This window comes from Musa acuminata, chromosome BXJ3-3 (assembly GCF_036884655.1).
Source record: "Musa acuminata AAA Group cultivar baxijiao chromosome BXJ3-3, Cavendish_Baxijiao_AAA, whole genome shotgun sequence".
Classification (NCBI taxonomy): Eukaryota; Viridiplantae; Streptophyta; class Magnoliopsida; order Zingiberales; family Musaceae; genus Musa; species Musa acuminata.
In genome coordinates, this window is record NC_088351.1 from 30,242,250 (window position 1) to 30,259,145 (window position 16,896).

General features: G+C 41.9%; 3 protein-coding genes across 3 annotated transcripts; all 3 read right to left on the reverse strand.

Moving 5' to 3' along the window:
- Nucleotides 1-1,720: 1,720 nt before the first annotated feature.
- Nucleotides 1,721-8,183, reverse strand: LOC103979638 (protein ALTERED PHOSPHATE STARVATION RESPONSE 1). The gene is made up of 4 exons (XM_018823669.2): nt 5,816-8,183; nt 4,710-4,918; nt 3,128-3,351; nt 1,721-2,694 (listed from the first exon to the last, which is right to left on the reverse strand). Exons 1-4 carry the CDS (start codon nt 7,119-7,121, stop codon nt 1,929-1,931), a joined length of 2,505 nt encoding a protein of 834 aa, XP_018679214.2. The 5' UTR covers nt 7,122-8,183; the 3' UTR covers nt 1,721-1,928.
- A 142-nt stretch (nt 8,184-8,325) lies between these two features.
- Nucleotides 8,326-10,545, reverse strand: LOC135633834 (aspartic proteinase Asp1-like). The gene is made up of 8 exons (XM_065143772.1): nt 10,200-10,545; nt 10,013-10,130; nt 9,698-9,912; nt 9,376-9,609; nt 9,172-9,310; nt 8,909-9,103; nt 8,742-8,814; nt 8,326-8,656 (listed from the first exon to the last, which is right to left on the reverse strand). Exons 1-8 carry the CDS (start codon nt 10,367-10,369, stop codon nt 8,544-8,546), a joined length of 1,257 nt encoding a protein of 418 aa, XP_064999844.1. The 5' UTR covers nt 10,370-10,545; the 3' UTR covers nt 8,326-8,543.
- A 509-nt stretch (nt 10,546-11,054) lies between these two features.
- Nucleotides 11,055-16,642, reverse strand: LOC135633050 (replication factor C subunit 2). The gene is made up of 12 exons (XM_065142108.1): nt 16,499-16,642; nt 16,285-16,363; nt 16,101-16,180; nt 14,639-14,761; nt 14,469-14,535; nt 14,298-14,371; nt 14,065-14,185; nt 13,883-13,945; nt 13,618-13,677; nt 12,027-12,152; nt 11,861-11,944; nt 11,055-11,385 (listed from the first exon to the last, which is right to left on the reverse strand). The coding sequence occupies exons 1-12, from the start codon at nt 16,540-16,542 to the stop codon at nt 11,284-11,286; spliced, it is 1,023 nt and encodes a 340-aa protein (XP_064998180.1). The 5' UTR covers nt 16,543-16,642; the 3' UTR covers nt 11,055-11,283.
- Nucleotides 16,643-16,896: the final 254 nt, after the last annotated feature.

Consider the following 16,896-nt stretch of genomic DNA (forward strand, 5'->3'; position numbering starts at 1 on the left):
GGGGTTGAATCTTAGAATGACTAATTACAGGACAGTGAGAAATTTTCTACAAGAAACTGTACCTTGTAAGTCTGCAAACTACATCATATAGTCCAGTGAATAACCTTGGTGTGTCCAATGAGTTTTAAGCCTGCATCTCAAATCTTGTATTTTCCCTTTCTGTCTAGCGCAAAACTCCCTTCTCCATCCCTCTGGTCTTTTTGCCACAAATAAGTGGAATTATTTTGTTACTTCTTAGGCAACCTACCTTGTGCTGCTTCTTTTGTTTATCTTTTCTACCCAGAAGATCTTGGTTTCACATCTTTCATCTATGTTATTGTCAACTGGAATGATAATAAATGAGGACATCAATGTCAGGATTAGATAGAATTCCACTTTTTAGTCGTAACAAGTTACACAGACAGCATGCTGATTTAATTTTTTTTTAGTATTACATAACATTGACAGAGACTTAGGGGACTCTTTCCGTTTCACATAGCTGTACCTGTTTGAAAGTATGATTTCCCCCTTTATGATCAACCCCCTGCATCACATCCTCCCTCTGATGACCTCCTCAAACACCTAATCCATCTGTGTCAAACCTTTGAAAACCTTGGTTTTGCTCAAATGACCTAGTCTTTGACTTCATCAAACCTCTCAGGAAACTCTGGTTGCTCTGTTTTTTTTTTTTACTACCCTGCCGCCTCACTCACCATTTCATGTGCAACCAGAGAAACTCCCAATGATCACTGAGCTGGAAGTCTGCTCATAATTAAAGGCGACTGACTGATTATGTAAGCATCTCGGTGAACAACCGCGGCATTGGCTGAAATAGGGGAGAGAATATTACTGAAACAAGGAGTAGTGACAAGATTTTGACAGTAGTTTTAGCAGCCAATATCACAATAGGCATACTCTTCTCAGCTCTTCCATTGCCTGTGTCTAAATCTTTCATTCAATACATTCAAAATTTCCTTGGATGCTTTCTGTCATCTTCCGAAATCAAATTTTGTTGTAGAAGTGTCATCTTCTCACGGTTAGTCTACTGCAAGGTCTACTCCACAGAAATCTAATAAATATGCATACTTATATATATATATATATATATATATATATATATATATATATAGAGAGAGAGAGAGAGAGAGAGAGAGGTGATGAATTGAAACTTGTGGATAGTGATGGTACGTAGTCTTAAATTGTGATGCAAAGAAAGGTGGGAGTGCTGTTGATGCCTAGTTCTAACTGAGAAAAGAAATGAGAAACAAACGAGAAGAAGACACCAAAACACTTGTTCAAGGACTTGTTGCATATTGCTCGCAATCCCAAGAGAGCATTGTTTATCCTGCTTTCTTGGTCGACCATTTTTTCCTCGTTCATCGTTCAAGGATATATTATAAGGATGAGATAACAAGAGCTGCACTATGATGGCCAAGAAACAATCTCGTTGGTTGGTCTCTGAGGAAAACATCCGTGATTTCTTAGAACAACAATATCATGACAGCAAATGAGTCATTTGTACTGTATTGCATTCATTGGATCATATGCAGTAACTTAAACAGTGGTAATGTCAAATATAATTCGTGTAATAAAACCAAGGCTGTTTGCTGCTGTTGCAACAAGTTCATGCCTAACCTTTAAGCAAAATCGCCCCCCACCCCCCAAACGATCCCGACAACGAGCTGGTAGAAATTGAATCACCTGCTTCTGTGGTTTTTGTTAGTGCTTTACAACATCAAAATTCTTGAAAACAAGCCCTGCAATCGGTGTGTTACTACTACTTTCCGTTGTTAACACCATCACCAGCCAATCAATGAACCAATCAATGAAATCTGTACATCTGTATACCGTTAACTATCCCGCAAGGTGATTCTTTGCAGTGCAGTGCAGTGCAGTTGATGATAGAGGCCTCAGTTGAAACAGGATAACACGGCCAGACAAATTCTTTGTTATGCCCCTCCGCTGTTGCTTGTTCTGATTTCACTGTAAACATGCAGTGTCTCTGCCGTAAAAGTTTCCAATTCTTGGACAATTGGAAGTAAACCACTTGGCAAAATGCTGGAAGCAGCATCTTGAAGTCGTCTTAACGTTTCCTTCTGAGTCGATCTCTTCTCATCCAATCTCTGTCTCGAGGTGTACAATGCCATTGAGGAATCATCTCCGTGCTTCGGACGGCCCTCATGGCGTGACAGAATCTCTAGATGCCCATTTGTCTGGTTTGCCTGCCTAGATCTTAGCCTTCTATCATAAACTTGCGACAGCCGCTCTTCTTCAAGTCTTTGCCGTCGTTCCTCCTCTTGACTCTTCCGTATCACGTGGATGATTTCTGCAAAAGCACGCATCCTATCAACAACCTTTTCCTCCGAGATACTCGCAATTGCATGGTGCCAATCGTTAGAGATGATAAATGCAGATGGAGCCCCGAGTCTGGTTGGGGAGAAAGGTGCGAGTCCATCAGGGGTTTGCTCTTGTTCCTGAGGAAGCCATTTCATTAGCCATTCATTGAGGACTTCAACGTAAGCTCTCTGGATTCTTATCCACTCGTCGAAACAGTTACACCAGTTTAGCAGCTCCAGCTCCAATTTCTTTGTCGCCTTTGCAGCAGTGCCTCTTGGGCTCGTGGTTTTCATCATCAAGCTATGGCTTTTGCACTTAGACACTGCACGCAACTGCTTCTGATGGCAATCCAGCAGAGACTTCCACATTCTTATAAATCTGCATGAAAGGAGATGGAAACTATGATCGTGTACTATAACATATATGACTAGCCAAAAAAAAAGAAGGGGAGATTGCAAAGGAATATATAATTAATCAAGTTTGTTTAATAATTAGATTTACAAGAATTGATATGCTAATAATATCCAAAAATTAACAGATCAGTCTCACAGTATTGAAGTTAATGTACCGGTAAATAATTATGCAAAATGCTCGCTTCTGTAGCACCAGATGACTAAATTTCTACTGACAATACCAAGTGATTTTGGGATATTTGCATTGTGGAACTGTGGTGTGTTCTTTAAATGTCTCGTTCATCAGATTACTGGATATCAACTACTTGATCCGAGAAACAATAAGCTTACACACTTCTATCTGAGTAAATACTAAGATATCAAATATCCAGTATACAATGAGGTTGGAACTTTCATACCCTTGGATGAGTTCGATAAGCAGGGGCTGCAACTCTTCATCTCGTATCTTGTGCATCCTGCTTGAGATAGCATTAGCTGATTTAATGATAATGCTTATTTTTGTACACAGCTTTCTTACGGATGCCCAGGTCAAGTCAATCTTGGAGTTCTCTGCCCCTCTATCGTCTAAAGCTTTGAGCCACTTGTGCTTCTTGTCATAGCTGACTCGTAGTTTTTCTTCATCCTAGAACAAGCACCTAAGCCATTTAACATACATGTCGATTCTTCAAAGAATTCAAGTACAAAGCAGTTATAAAATAACAAATCATGATCTTATGTTCTACTGTCACTCAATTTATCATAAAAATGCAATCACAAAAGCCTTAGAGTTAAGACCATGATCAACATTATGCGTTCAGCATCTGTAACCTAAGGTCAATAGATGGGTTTCAAATTTTACATATCAATACCTGGCACTTCTGATGTTGCAAAATTGTTGACAAGTCCAAATGATATCGCACAGAACCAACATAGCAGCTTGTAGTATGTCATCTTGAAACTACAAGCACAACTTTAGATATCCCCATTACAGTCCTTTAACCAAAAAAAGAAAAAAAAGAAGACGTGAACCAAATATATATGACGCAATAGCATTTTATTATTCACTATGAAGATCATTCAGTACTTGATGGTTTTGATTTGAAATATCTATGCAAGACTATCAAGAAATTCACATAAGCAACAGTCTAACGACATGGCTTTTTAATTCCACAAGCACTATGGAATTATTCCATCTGGTTATCTCAAATTTCATCCTGCTGTACATTCTATAAAGTAGATCCATACCTTTTCTTTTCCTTTCTCATGTCACACGGAAATTAAGTTTCAGTAGTTTTTCTATATCCACATGTATTTGTGATTGCATTGGAGTGGGATAGATACAAAGACTAAGTAGCATCCCTTCTCCTTTGGCCAGTCAATTGCAGAAGAGCTTTAATCCCTATATTATGAAAGCAGCCTGATTCCATGCTTAACAGTTTGGGAGAGTACAGAGATGATAACACTCATGTCATCTTTGTGACACTAGATAAGTCAGACCCTTGGCCATCAGCTCCCAATCATCCAATGAGGAAGCATATAAACCAGTTTGAACTGACCTCGATAATGTATGTGTGCAGCAGTTCGTATGACTATTACATTTATCTTAGTGAAGGCTGGTTTGGCATAACTGGATAAAAACACACATCCTTTTCCTTTACATAGAGACAAACAATTCGAGCTTTTGGCCCATAAATCCCAAACACATTTTATAAACTTAATATTTAAACATTATATACATCCCCCTTTTTGTTTTTCAGTAAGAGAACTTAATTTACATTCACAATTTTTATCTATGAATTGGACTAGTGAACTAAGCAACCTTATTCTATTCTAATAGCAATAAATTGCAGTCAGAAAATAGTTTAGGTTCGTTCTTGTAGATTAAGCATGTTCCAAAATGATACAACAAAGCAAAAAGGCTACCATATGAGATAATGACTAAATTTCTAATGCAAAACCGGAGAGCAGTATTTAGGTGGATTCTTGTAATAAGAGCTCTACCTTGACTTCGCTGTAGAGTTTCTTCTCCCATACATACAACTTCTCCAATGTTGATGAAAGGCTGCCAGACCTTGCAACAGTGCTGTTTCGAGCAACTGCATTGCCAGCTTTTCTCCTTATTGTGCTCTTACTTGAATGCCGTGACGGAGAAAGGCGTGAACGTATCAACAAAGGCAGAGCCATGCGATCCCAAATCCTGGAAGAGATGACTGGAACGAGATTTATAAGATTTACAAACTGTGTTCATTCTAGATTAATCAACCTCCCCAAACTAGAGATATTCTTCCATAGTTGTGTTACAATGATCATGCACTAAAATTTAGCTTCTTTAGAGTGCCAGTCTTGCAGAAAACAATTAAAGCACCTATATAATAAGGAAACAATGAGTGAAGAATATTATAAGAAATTTTAGAGTGCTCAGTACCACTATGGCATAATGTGATGCTTGAAACGAAAAAAAAAATTGATGAAAGCATGAAGATAGAAGTTGGCTCCAGCATCTGCAAAGAATTTTCCTAAAGATTCTAATGATCAAGAGCACAGCTGAAATCGGAGGATGAAGGTTAATTTATATTGAATTAACATAGGATCAACTAACAAAGGCATAAAAGTGGTGCGCTTCACACCAAAAAAACTCAAGTACTACAAAGTAGATAGCAGAGCAACTAGGAAAATGCAGTTGTTAAACATGCATATGGTTGAATGTATGTAATAATATGCTTTTCATAGTTTCTTTCAAGTTCAGTGGCAACAAAAGGCATCCAATGAAGTAAAACATAGGAGCCAAATTTGAACTCATGCCTCAAAAAATTAATATGTTCATTATGGAAACCAAAGAATTCAAACAGTGACTGCAAATAACAGGACAATTTAGATAAGCAAATAAGATATGAGATAATGTAAATGTAGAAAATTTCCTTTTTCTTAACTTGGATCCCTCATGCCTTTAGTAAGTGCACAACCCTGGTCCAGATAATGTAAATGTAGAAGTAACCCCACCCATCTAACCCTATGGCATCTCTTTCTCAGCTTCAGTTTGCAAACTTCTTCGACATGACTAGCACAGAACATGAAACCAGAAACAGATGAACCAAGCTAAATCTTACCTCTATGCATTTTACTTCTTGATCGGTATGGCAACTTGCCCAGCTCAAGCATCTGTGATATGTCTTCACCACAACCAGCAGCTGAACTGAAATGCGCCTCAATCTCCTGCACAACCTCCATCACATCCCTGGTACCTTGAACAGGCAATGGCTGATCATCATCACTGTAAGCAGACAACGGTTTCTCACTGCTGCGCACGCTCTCCTCAGTAACATATGAAACATCCTCAAATGTCACCCCTTTCTTCTTCCCATTGGATCCTGCATCCTCCCCACCACTTATCGTTTTACTCCCTGCTGAACTGCTCCTTCTCTCTTTCTCTTCCAACTCAATGCCAACCTTCTCATGCTTTCCTCCAATTTCACGACTGGGACCTGAATTTGAGCTTCTAGAGAAAGAATCCTTCTGTCTCAAATCATCATCAACTACGTTATTCTCAGTCATTTCCACATCTGCTTCCTCTTCAAGATCAGGAATTCCTTCCCGCTTACGCACCTCGCTCAAATCAGGACTGCTTATGGAGGAGCGTGAACCATACTTTCCTCCGGAATAATAGGGCAAGAACTCCTCGTAGTAATTGAAGGGGTCTAAGAAGTCCCAAGAAGAGGCTTCGTTAGGTGGTGGTTGAGGTGGAGTACCAGGGGCAACAGCCCGTGCCGAAGGACCTGCCCAATCCTCTCTTTCCTGCGGCGGAGATCCAATTGGAACACCATAGAAAGGATACCCATATCCATCATACGCAGAATTCGGCCAAGATGATGCGAACGGATCCTGGGAGACCATTGTGGGGATCGCCGTCGATGACCTGATGAACGAAGAATTAGGGCTGGTAGGCGAAAAGCGATGATGAGGGGAAGGTGGAATCTCTCCACCACTACTCCCGACCCTGCTGGCCTTTCCGTCGGCGAACGAAGTGGAGCCGCCTGCACCCCGCGGGCTCGCCTCGGACTCCGACCCCGAGGACAGAGGCAGGTGGGAGCCCTCCGGCGACAGGGAGTGCGAGAGTGGCGTCACAGAAGAGGAAGTTGACGAGGCAGCGGCGGCGGTAATGGCACTGCCTCGACCAGTCATGGCCTTCCTTTTGCCCTCGGATGAGGGGAGGACGAGGACGGAGGACCCCGGCGCCAGCTCCTCGTGGACGAAGTGGTGGAACGCGTCCCCGACGGCGGCGAGCGCCTGGAAGTAGGCCGCGTGGGCGGCAGCGAGGGCGTACCGAAGGTCTCTCGCCGCGCGGATCAGCTCCGTCCTCTCCCGGCAGAGTGCGACCAGCTTGGACTCCTCCGCCTTAGAGCTCCCGCATCCCATCTCCCACCGCCGCCGAGGAGGATAAGAACCTTAACCGCTCCGTCGCCAACCGTCATCGCGCTCCGACATATACGAAGGCCGGAGAACACGCACCCTAAACCCAGGTGGACCGGTTCCACACCGCCGCTTCGTCTCCATCCATGAGCGCGTGCGAACTCCTAAATAACGTAACGACTCGCTTGTAACAGTCCGATCGCGGGGTGAAGTCTACACGAGGCGGTCAACCGCTCCGTCGCCAACCGCCATCGCGCTCCGACATGGACGAAGGCCGGCGATCGCGAAACCCTAAACCCAGGTGGACCGCTTCCACACCGCCTCCTCGTCTCCATCCATGACCGCGTGCGAACTCCTAAATAACGTAACGACTCGCTTGTAGCATTCCAATCGCGGGATGAAGTCTACCCGAGGCGGAAGAGGAGGCGTCGGAATCGTGATCCCAGACGGAATCGGAAACGGCGAAGTGACAGCAGTTGCGATGAACAGCGAGGGTGGCAGGCGCGAACGGGGACACGCGAAGACGAGAGCGCCTGAAGAGCTCCGCTCCTCGATGAGACGCATGTGAACGTGTCACATCGGGGCGTTACACCCGGGAGCAAAAGTTTTCGGCCGTTATACCTGATCGCCAGCTCAACCGCGACTGGTCAGAGTTGGATGGTCCCATTCGATGTTCATCCAGTGACATCGAGGGTAGGGAAATTGAGTGAACGCGACGGGGAGGAATAAATCGTTCAGGCTGGCGAATTTTCCTAGAATTAACGAGTAGAAAGAGGCTTGACTATTGGAATGGTGACAATAGTCAAACTTGATGAGGTTAGATGTTTGACTGCACCGTTCAAGGTTTTATGACCACGTAATATAATATAAAATGCCGCGGCTTTGATCATTGAATACGGTCGACGCCATTTCCGCGTTGATAACATTTTGATTGGGTGATTGTTAATCCAAAATTTTAAGATTTCTTTAAATAATTTATACTAAATATATGTGAAATTAAACCCACATGGACTCAAATATAGTGCAACTTAATGAGTTTTAGGTTTTTAGATTCTGATATTATAATATCTCCATGTATAATAATATCAAATTAGCTAAAAACGAAAGATACTGATGAAAAAAAATCATATCTTAACAAAATGTTCAAGAGCTACATGACCTAATCAATTCATATTCCTACTGAGTTTTGTTTGATCGTTCTATAGTGATATCCAACCAAGAAAATGAATAGTTCATTATGTCTTGTCCAAATGTGTATCGTCTCTAAGATAACTAAATATGAAAGCTCTTATGCTGTTAGGATAGCCTGGCAAATCGAGTTAGACCAACCTCGTGTCCACCTGCACTGCTAGAACGCACGGGAAGGAGTTGGAGAGCTACGAATCGCCCTTTTGATGCACGCACATCGACGTAAATGCAAGTAGATCATCATGGGGAGGAAGAAGTTCCAGACTTGGGAGGCCTATCACAAGCCGCACGGACCCATCCGATCTGCTGCCTCTCGTTGTCGTAAACCACCGTGAGGTCTTGCAGAGAGATGTCTGCGAACACCCAACAAGCTCATCAAAGTCAATCGGACGAAGAACGTGGAGCTCATGATGGCATCCATGTTTACGAGTCATGTACCTCCGATGACATTGAGATTTCCGAGTCCGACTTCGGTGCCGTCGAGAATTCCCAAGCACGCATTGCCATGTTTCTGCGATCAAGAACAACAGAGTCCCGCAATTCAACCTTTCCTGTCTCGATTGTCCGGTTACAGAGAGAGGGTGAGAGAGGGTTGTGATGCTCACTGTGATGATGAGGTAGTTCTCTGGAGGTACTTCGAGCAACGTTCTCTTCGCATTCACAAAGCTCAGAGCTAATGTCTTGAAGTACTGCTTGACATCATTCACAGACTTGAATGGCTTCTGCCCTTTCCAGCACACCGAAAGAGATGGGTCGTCGGACACCTCCTTCAGCGGCGTCTTCGACAGGTCACTCTTCACCTGCAAGAGCTCAAACAGTTGATTTCCGGAACAACTTAGCCAAAGAACTGAAACGAGTTCCTACTTACAGCTGAGAGGAATGCTTGGTATGGCTGAAACCCAAAGTAGGTGTAGGTACTCCCGGTATCGAAAACCACCTCCTTTTGCTTCACTCCGAGAGATCGAGTCCCCCATTGGAGGTTTGCTGGCCCGGGCGAGTAATAATTCCTAATGCAAAACGAAGTTAGAGGACGGCAGATGAAATCCAAGAACTCCAGCAGAATGCAGCTCACCGGGATCCAATCCGAGACATGGGCGCCCAGGTCATCCGAGAGCTGGGCACCAAATCATCGCCGAAGAAAAGATAGCCGCCTCCCTTGGCGCTGAGACAGTGGCCGACGACGTTCTTGGTCACCCCTTGATCGCTTAGCTGAGACAGAACGCTAACCTTCCCGGTGCCGAGCCCGAGAACTCCGTCGGTGAGCGCTGGGGTGTTGGGGCTCGTAAGCTGCTGATTGTACCCACACCTGGACATGTCTCCATGACATTTTACTGAGCAGTCTACAGATCGGAAAGATGGAAGTTTTATGGAAACAACAGGGTGAGGTTGCTTACCCGAAGGCGAGGATGGGGCGGGCGAGGGTACGGCCGAGGGAGAAGGCGTCGGCGACGAGGACGCCGAGAGAGGAGCCGCTGTCTGCGTATTCGATCTCGTAGTCACATTGGCCGCAGTTCTGATCCTGGGCGGTGCCGGAGTGGAGGGCGGCGCAGAAGGGGTTTCTGCAGGGTACAAGATTGGTGCGCTTGGGCCGGTACCACGGGTGAGGTCCCTGAAGTTGACGAATCCAAAGGAAAAGGATCGGATTTTACTTGAGAAACTTACGAAGATTTTTGGGAAATTAGAGAGGAATTTGGGAACAAAGATTCGACCTTGGAACAGCGAACGCAGGGGGCGTCGCATTGGATCCAGGTGAGGTCGCTGCCGGTGTCAACGTCCAAGAAGTAGGGCTTCGGCGGATCGCCAATGTTCATCTCCACGTAGTACAGCCTGCGAATTCGACAAAGAATCAGGTACAATAATGCATAAATCTGCATAAACCCAGTTCTTGACATGTACCCGCGCGGGTAGACGTCGCCGTGGATAGGGAAGACAGCGGAGGAAGCGTCTAACGCCTTCGCCTTCTTCGGCGAGGGGGTAGTGACCGCGGCGGAGACGGAGGCGATCACAGCGGTGACGACCAACGAGGCGAATAGGAGCCCTCTTCGGGCGGCCTTCCAGCCACCCATCCTCCGCCGATTGAGATCGTGGAACGAATCGGAGATGAAGAAAGCGGCGTCGGATGGTCGAGTCCAATTCTCCGCCGTCGGCTCTGACGCAAAAGAGCGAATGGAGAGAGGTGGACGGGGAGGCTTCCGACGACTAGACTGCCAACTTGTACGCCTTCGCCTGGCGTGAGCATTGATCATACCTCAAATTGACCTTTTTTTGTTATTGTTATCTGCATCTATAATCCACATATTTGATCCTAATTATTATAATTATAACTATTTTATTTATTATAATTATCATTAACAAAACTAATCCATTTTTTCCCCTCAGCTTCGTCTGTGACTCAATCCGCGTAAAACGCGATGTGGGTCCCACATCCGACAGGGAAACCAACCCGACAAAGTGGTCGCTGGGGCCCACATGAAGCTCGCGGGAAAGCCCGCGTAACAGGAGTCAGTTCAAGGGAGGAGGTTTTGACTGGGACGCAAAACAACATTTTCCTGGAAGAACACAGACTATCGGAATAAAGAACGACGAGGAAGAAGACGAAACTAACGATGGTGTTGTTGACCAGAAGACTTGACCACTAAGTTGTGTTTAAGATGTGTCTGAAATAGAAGCGCATGATCAAGTTCTTCCTTGTTTTTGTTGTTGATCTTAATGTGCAGATATAAACCCTATTTCCAGATGTAAGACTATGTATATTATCAAATGCTTAGCTTGCATTGGATCAAGAAGGTTTGATCATAACATACACTACAGATGACAGAAAATGCAAGGGGGTTAAGCCTGCAAACCTGTTGCTACTGCAAAACCCAGAGGTTTGATGGCCTTAAGCACATCAGTGTATCCATGGCTACAACCACCAACTATTCAAGCAAAATTAAGTTCCTAAAAAGTTCATGATGTTACACGGTGTAGCAAAACGTAATTAATCAAAGCGCAACTCCTCTGGCATGTCGCAAAGAGCTCGTATCGTGTGACTGGCCACAGCCATTAGCTGCAGATACTCGTCCGCCCCATCGATTAAGCACTGCAAAGGTGTTAATTGTAATTAAATAATTATGAGTAATCAAGCATTTTAATCCTTCCATTTTATATCTATCCTATTATTATAGATCACTATGAGGGCCTATTTGAAGCTGGAGACGACAGAACTGCACGAAAGAACATTTATAACATGTAGAAAACTACTCGGATGATTACAAGAAAGAAACATATGATTAACTCTTGAGTCGGGCTGTGACTTTATGATCTATGGGGATGCCTGGAGGTTTTCCATAATTAGCTAGGTTATGACGTGGGTTTATATATGTGCAAAAACAACTGGTACACGACTAAGATTTATATAAACAAGACACTCAAAAGTTCCGTGTATCTACACATACTGTGTGAACAAGTATAGCCATTAAGCACTAGCACTCACATTGTATGCCTATATTCATTGAGGTCAAGTCATCATATAAGACCAATAGAACAGATGATTAGACAGAAGCATTAACGCTAACCTTGTCTGCTTCACCCAACTTCTTGCAGATTCTTGCCTTCTGTTCATCTGATATGTCATCGTTATTAACTATCACCTCTAGGAACTGGTAAACCATCTTGAATCAGTACCATATACAATAAGAATTATGATTGTACAGTGAAAGTAAGTTGTAGGCGAGATATAACCTGATATAACAGTTGAGAGACTGGATATCCCTCAGCAATTACATTATTAACCTCCTTGTTTGCAACATCAAAATCGCCAGATTTGCAAGCTGTGAATACTGCCTGAACTACTTCTTGAGGGATCACCTAAACAATCATGGTAGAAACAGTGGTCATAACAGAAGCACAAAAGATAAGCTACTAGTCAAACAAAAAAAATATTCTGCTTTAGGCATCCATCACATATTGTTGCTTTAAGACTCATGTAATAGTTGCATGGACAAGAACCAGTGTTCATATGAATAAAACAGTAATGTATAACGGTGCCCATAACCAAAAAGAGTTGGAAAAAATCAAGAGTGAGCTCGCCAATAGACCATTACAATCATCCACTAAACAATAATATATACAGCAACAAATCATCAAAGTCCTTTAACATAACCTACAAGCCTTATCCAGATACACCATCTGTCTCGAAGAACTTCATCCATCAAGGTTAGTATTTGAAAATACTTTAATAAACTATCCAACCAAACATTTGACCTAGAAGTGAGAGTCATGAAGTTTATGAACTAAAGGAAGACCTAGGACAACATTTAGTTCAAGAGAATGTTTGTTGGTCAAAACTCAAAAGTCAACCGTTGTCACTCTACCATTGAAGTTTTAGAGAATGACCTGGAATTTGGTTGTGATCAATTTTAACCAAGCTTAACCAACCAACATATTCATGGCACATTCACCTTGTTTGTACAACTAGATATTCATCATCAACTATTGAACCATAAAGGTTTAAGGATCGGGTTACTCGGTTTCAATCACATGAAATGAAATTGAATTCTATAAGTGAAAAGTGTTTGGTGTGCAAACCATTCTATATTTATTTGCCTTTTTAACATTTTCTCCGTTTGAAGGTTATCTGAAAGATGTAACAGTTACCATATACTTTATGTGTGGCTATGAAAAATAATTTGAAAATGATCCCTAAAGAGAGAAACTAATCCCAATCAAAGATTTGCTGATAGGAAGATTGTCTCACAAAATATAAATGAAAATAAAGATTCTCAAAATTGAAAAATCGGATGTGTCTGACCGGATTAATAATTGATTTGAGATCATTATTTATTTATTTGATCATTTGTTTAGCTTTTCTTCTACTTGTAATTGATAGACTATTAAAGGGGAAAAATTGGAAGCGATGGGAAGGTAGATCAGTGGAATGTATAAACAAAGAAGTCAGGCTCTCCCTGCTGGTGTAAGATCATTGACCATGGGAGGTGTGTCTAGTATGAGACTACGAATACCTAGGTCGATGACTGGGAATTGGAAAACATCTAAAAATCATGGATTATTTCTTCTCTTATTTCCTTCTGCATAATTTCTCTGTTTTCCACTCGTGCTTTTCTTTCTTTTTTAATAACCCATAGTTGCTTCCAATATAGAACAAAATGAATTGCCAATTTATGTCAATCCTGGTAAAATTACTTGGTTATAACTAGGATCACAAAAGTTTTTTTTTCTTTGACACACTGACTGAAAAACAGAGAGCTGCCAGATGCAATTTTCTAGAAGATACATGAAATAAAATGTTAAAAACAAGTGGGAGTAAAAGTACCCCAGAAACACTAATGAGGTCCTTGGATGTAATGGATGATCCAAACAAGCGAGCTGCACTCTGAAAAGAATTGAACAGAAAAATGGTTTTGAGACATCATAAAGTGTTGGTCTGTCGCTAAATTTCTGCATGACCAACTCCTCCAATCTTTCCTTCTCCTCAAAAGAGAAAAGTTACAACAAGAGTAGTAGATTAGGAGAACTTTAATGCCAAGATAAGCTTTATCAGTATGATCAAAGCAAGCAGAAAGTAAAGAAAAAAAAACCTGCAGGTATGTAATAGCACGGCGAAGATCTCCCTGAGAGATTGAGCTCAAAGTAGAAAGAGCCTAGTTGGTTTTTATAAACAAAAGTTAGTATTCAATCACAATTTGTGCATTGTGCAAATATCCTTACTTCCAAGGGAACTACTAGGTAACTGAAAAACACAATTCAATGGTCTGCATACCTCAGAATCCAGAGTCAGGCCTTCTTCACTACAAATGTGCAAGATGCGACTACTCATTATACCCTCAGAAAGAGGTTTAAACCTGAACTTCGCACACCTGGAAGCAAGTGGTTCTATGATCCTATACTCAGAAAAAGGATAAAACCGAAGGAAATTAGATTATCAACTATTTAAATGAAGAGGAAACAATTGTTATTTTACTGCAAAAATGAAATAAAATGAAGGGAAAATACCTGCTGATATAATTACATATAAAGAAGAACCTAGTTACTTTGGAGTAAGTCTCCATGGTACGTCTTAATGCATTCTGTTAGGATAACTTACATCAATTCAAGAACTCAAATGCGAGGTTTTATTGATATCAGAGGAAACCCAAGATAAAGAAAACTAATAAAATCATGGACCTGAGCATCTTCTGTCATTGAATCAGCTTCATCTAGAATGATGATCTTGTAAGGTGGACATGGATATCTGTTAGAACACAGTAAAGGATGAAGAAAATGGAAAAAGGGAGAATTTACAAAGTAAACAGACATTGTCCTTTTTTATCTTAATAAGCAGAAAGAATACAAACCCTTGACGAGATCCTGAACCCACAGCAACAGCTGCAAAATCTTTGATCTTTGTTCGCACAACATTAATCCCTCGATCATCACTAGCATTAAGTTCTAAAACTCTTGATCTATAGAGTTCTGGCCTGTTGACAAGGTGAAGGCAAAATAAATGACACTTTAAATAATTCATGTGATTGGAAGTTTATCAGATAGTGGTACTAAGGAATAAATAGACCTTAGAGCTTCAGATATAAATATTATTAAAACTAGAGAATAAACATTATATAGCCACATCTATTGGTCCAAAATCTTGCAACGTTTCAAATGATGGATCATGTAAAACAGTTGTGGATTAGATTCCCTAACTGATCTTTCTCTAGTTTAATGAAGAGAATAAGATTTTAGATAACATGTTAAGTATATGCATATTAGAACAAGCCTTTAGATAAGATGTTAAATATACACATATATCCACATTTTTATAATAAAAAATTATTAAAATGCTTTCAACAAATTACAGGTCACAGAAATTATTAAAATTTCTGGTTTTGACATGCTATCTTTTGACTCTTTTTTGATGCCTCTCCCTTCCTCCCTCCACCATGTTTCATGCCGCCTGTTGGTCACCACCACCAACCATAGCTAGCTGTTTGTACAGGTTTCGCATCAAAATTTTAAACCATAGCCATCATATGCAATTAGCATTCATTATAAGCATTACGCTCCTGACTAAATCCAAATTGCAACTTGACACAAAGAAAAAGAAGCTAGAATCTCAGTTCCACTTTGGTCACCCTGAGTAATTGATTAATCTCTTTACTAAATTCCTATGGAACTTTAGTATCTAAGACTAATACCTTGTCAATCATATCTTGGTGACTAGAATAACTCCCAGATGTGGATGAGAATAATTAAATATAGGGGGCAAGCCTTGGCATCATGGTGAGGTTGCTCCTTTTTGGGGGTAAGGCTGTGTAAATCAACCCTACCTAGACCACATTAAGAGCTCATGTGCTAATTCATTCTTTTTCAATCAGTCATAAATGTATCTCATACAGAAAATTGTAGTTGCCACTTTTTAGTTAAGTATAAATGTATCTCATTAGTAACAATAGAACTATGTTAGGACAGCATCTCCAACATGACAAGCAACAAGCAATAGCTAAATGGTTGTCCTATAATTAATTTATCTAATACAGAAGCATATAGCTTTAATAGGGCACCATCTCCTACGCAACAAGCAACAAGCATCGGATAAAAGGATAAATCAAGAAGTAATATTTCAAAATCGTTTTATAAACCTAGTGTCAATATAAAATATGAAGTCTAAACATTTTCTCCTCAGCACAGACTTACATGATGAGCATTACAGCGATATTAGACCAGCGAAATCAAGCAAGAAGCCACATCCATTCAGACACAAGTTGTTTGAAGTAAAGCAAGAAGAAAAGTTAATTAAACTCGGAGGCGATTAGTAACTACCCAAAGAGTTGGTGAGCAATGGCAAGGGCGGTCGTAGTCTTCCCTGTTCCGGGCGGCCCGTAAAAAAGCATGTGAGGGCACTGTAGAAACATCTCCAAATAAAAAAGAAAAGCCAAAAAACCTCTTTTTTTTTCCGATGAGAGACAAAAACAAAGAATAAATGGGAAGGAGAGGGAACTCTCACGTTGGCGGTCTCAAGGGTGTTGGTGAGGACTCGGATGACCTCGTCCTGGTGCGCCACATCCTTCACCTGCCTTGGTCGGCTGCGCCGTCGTCGTCGTAATGTTCCCAGAAGAGCCGACGAGGGATCAAAAACGGGACAGAGTTACCACCAAACCGAAAGAAATACCAGAATAGAAAGAGAGAGGAGCGACGAGAAAAGGAGAGGGAAATCGTACTATTTCTCCACCCACGGCTGGGAGCTCTGAACTACGGGCGCCATTGCCCTCTCGGCGGGGGCAATCGACGCAGCGCGGCGGAGGACGGGGAGCGGCCCGGGGGGGAGGGGTGGGGAGACGAGGTGATGGAATTTGAGGGCTTCAAGCAACAACAGGGCGCGACGAGCTTACCACATCACGGACCTAATTGGCTGGACCGGCCCATATGGATTCAATTTACGGCCCAACCAAACCGGACCGGTTCAAAACATTCCACCACACCAAATCATCTCTACGGTGATTCACTCAGCCTATAAAGCATTTTTCATATCGTACATTAGATTTAGGTGGAGAAATTTATGATTCGGGTGGATTCGGATGCATTCTAAAAGTGGCAATTAGAAAGAGGATTTTGTTAT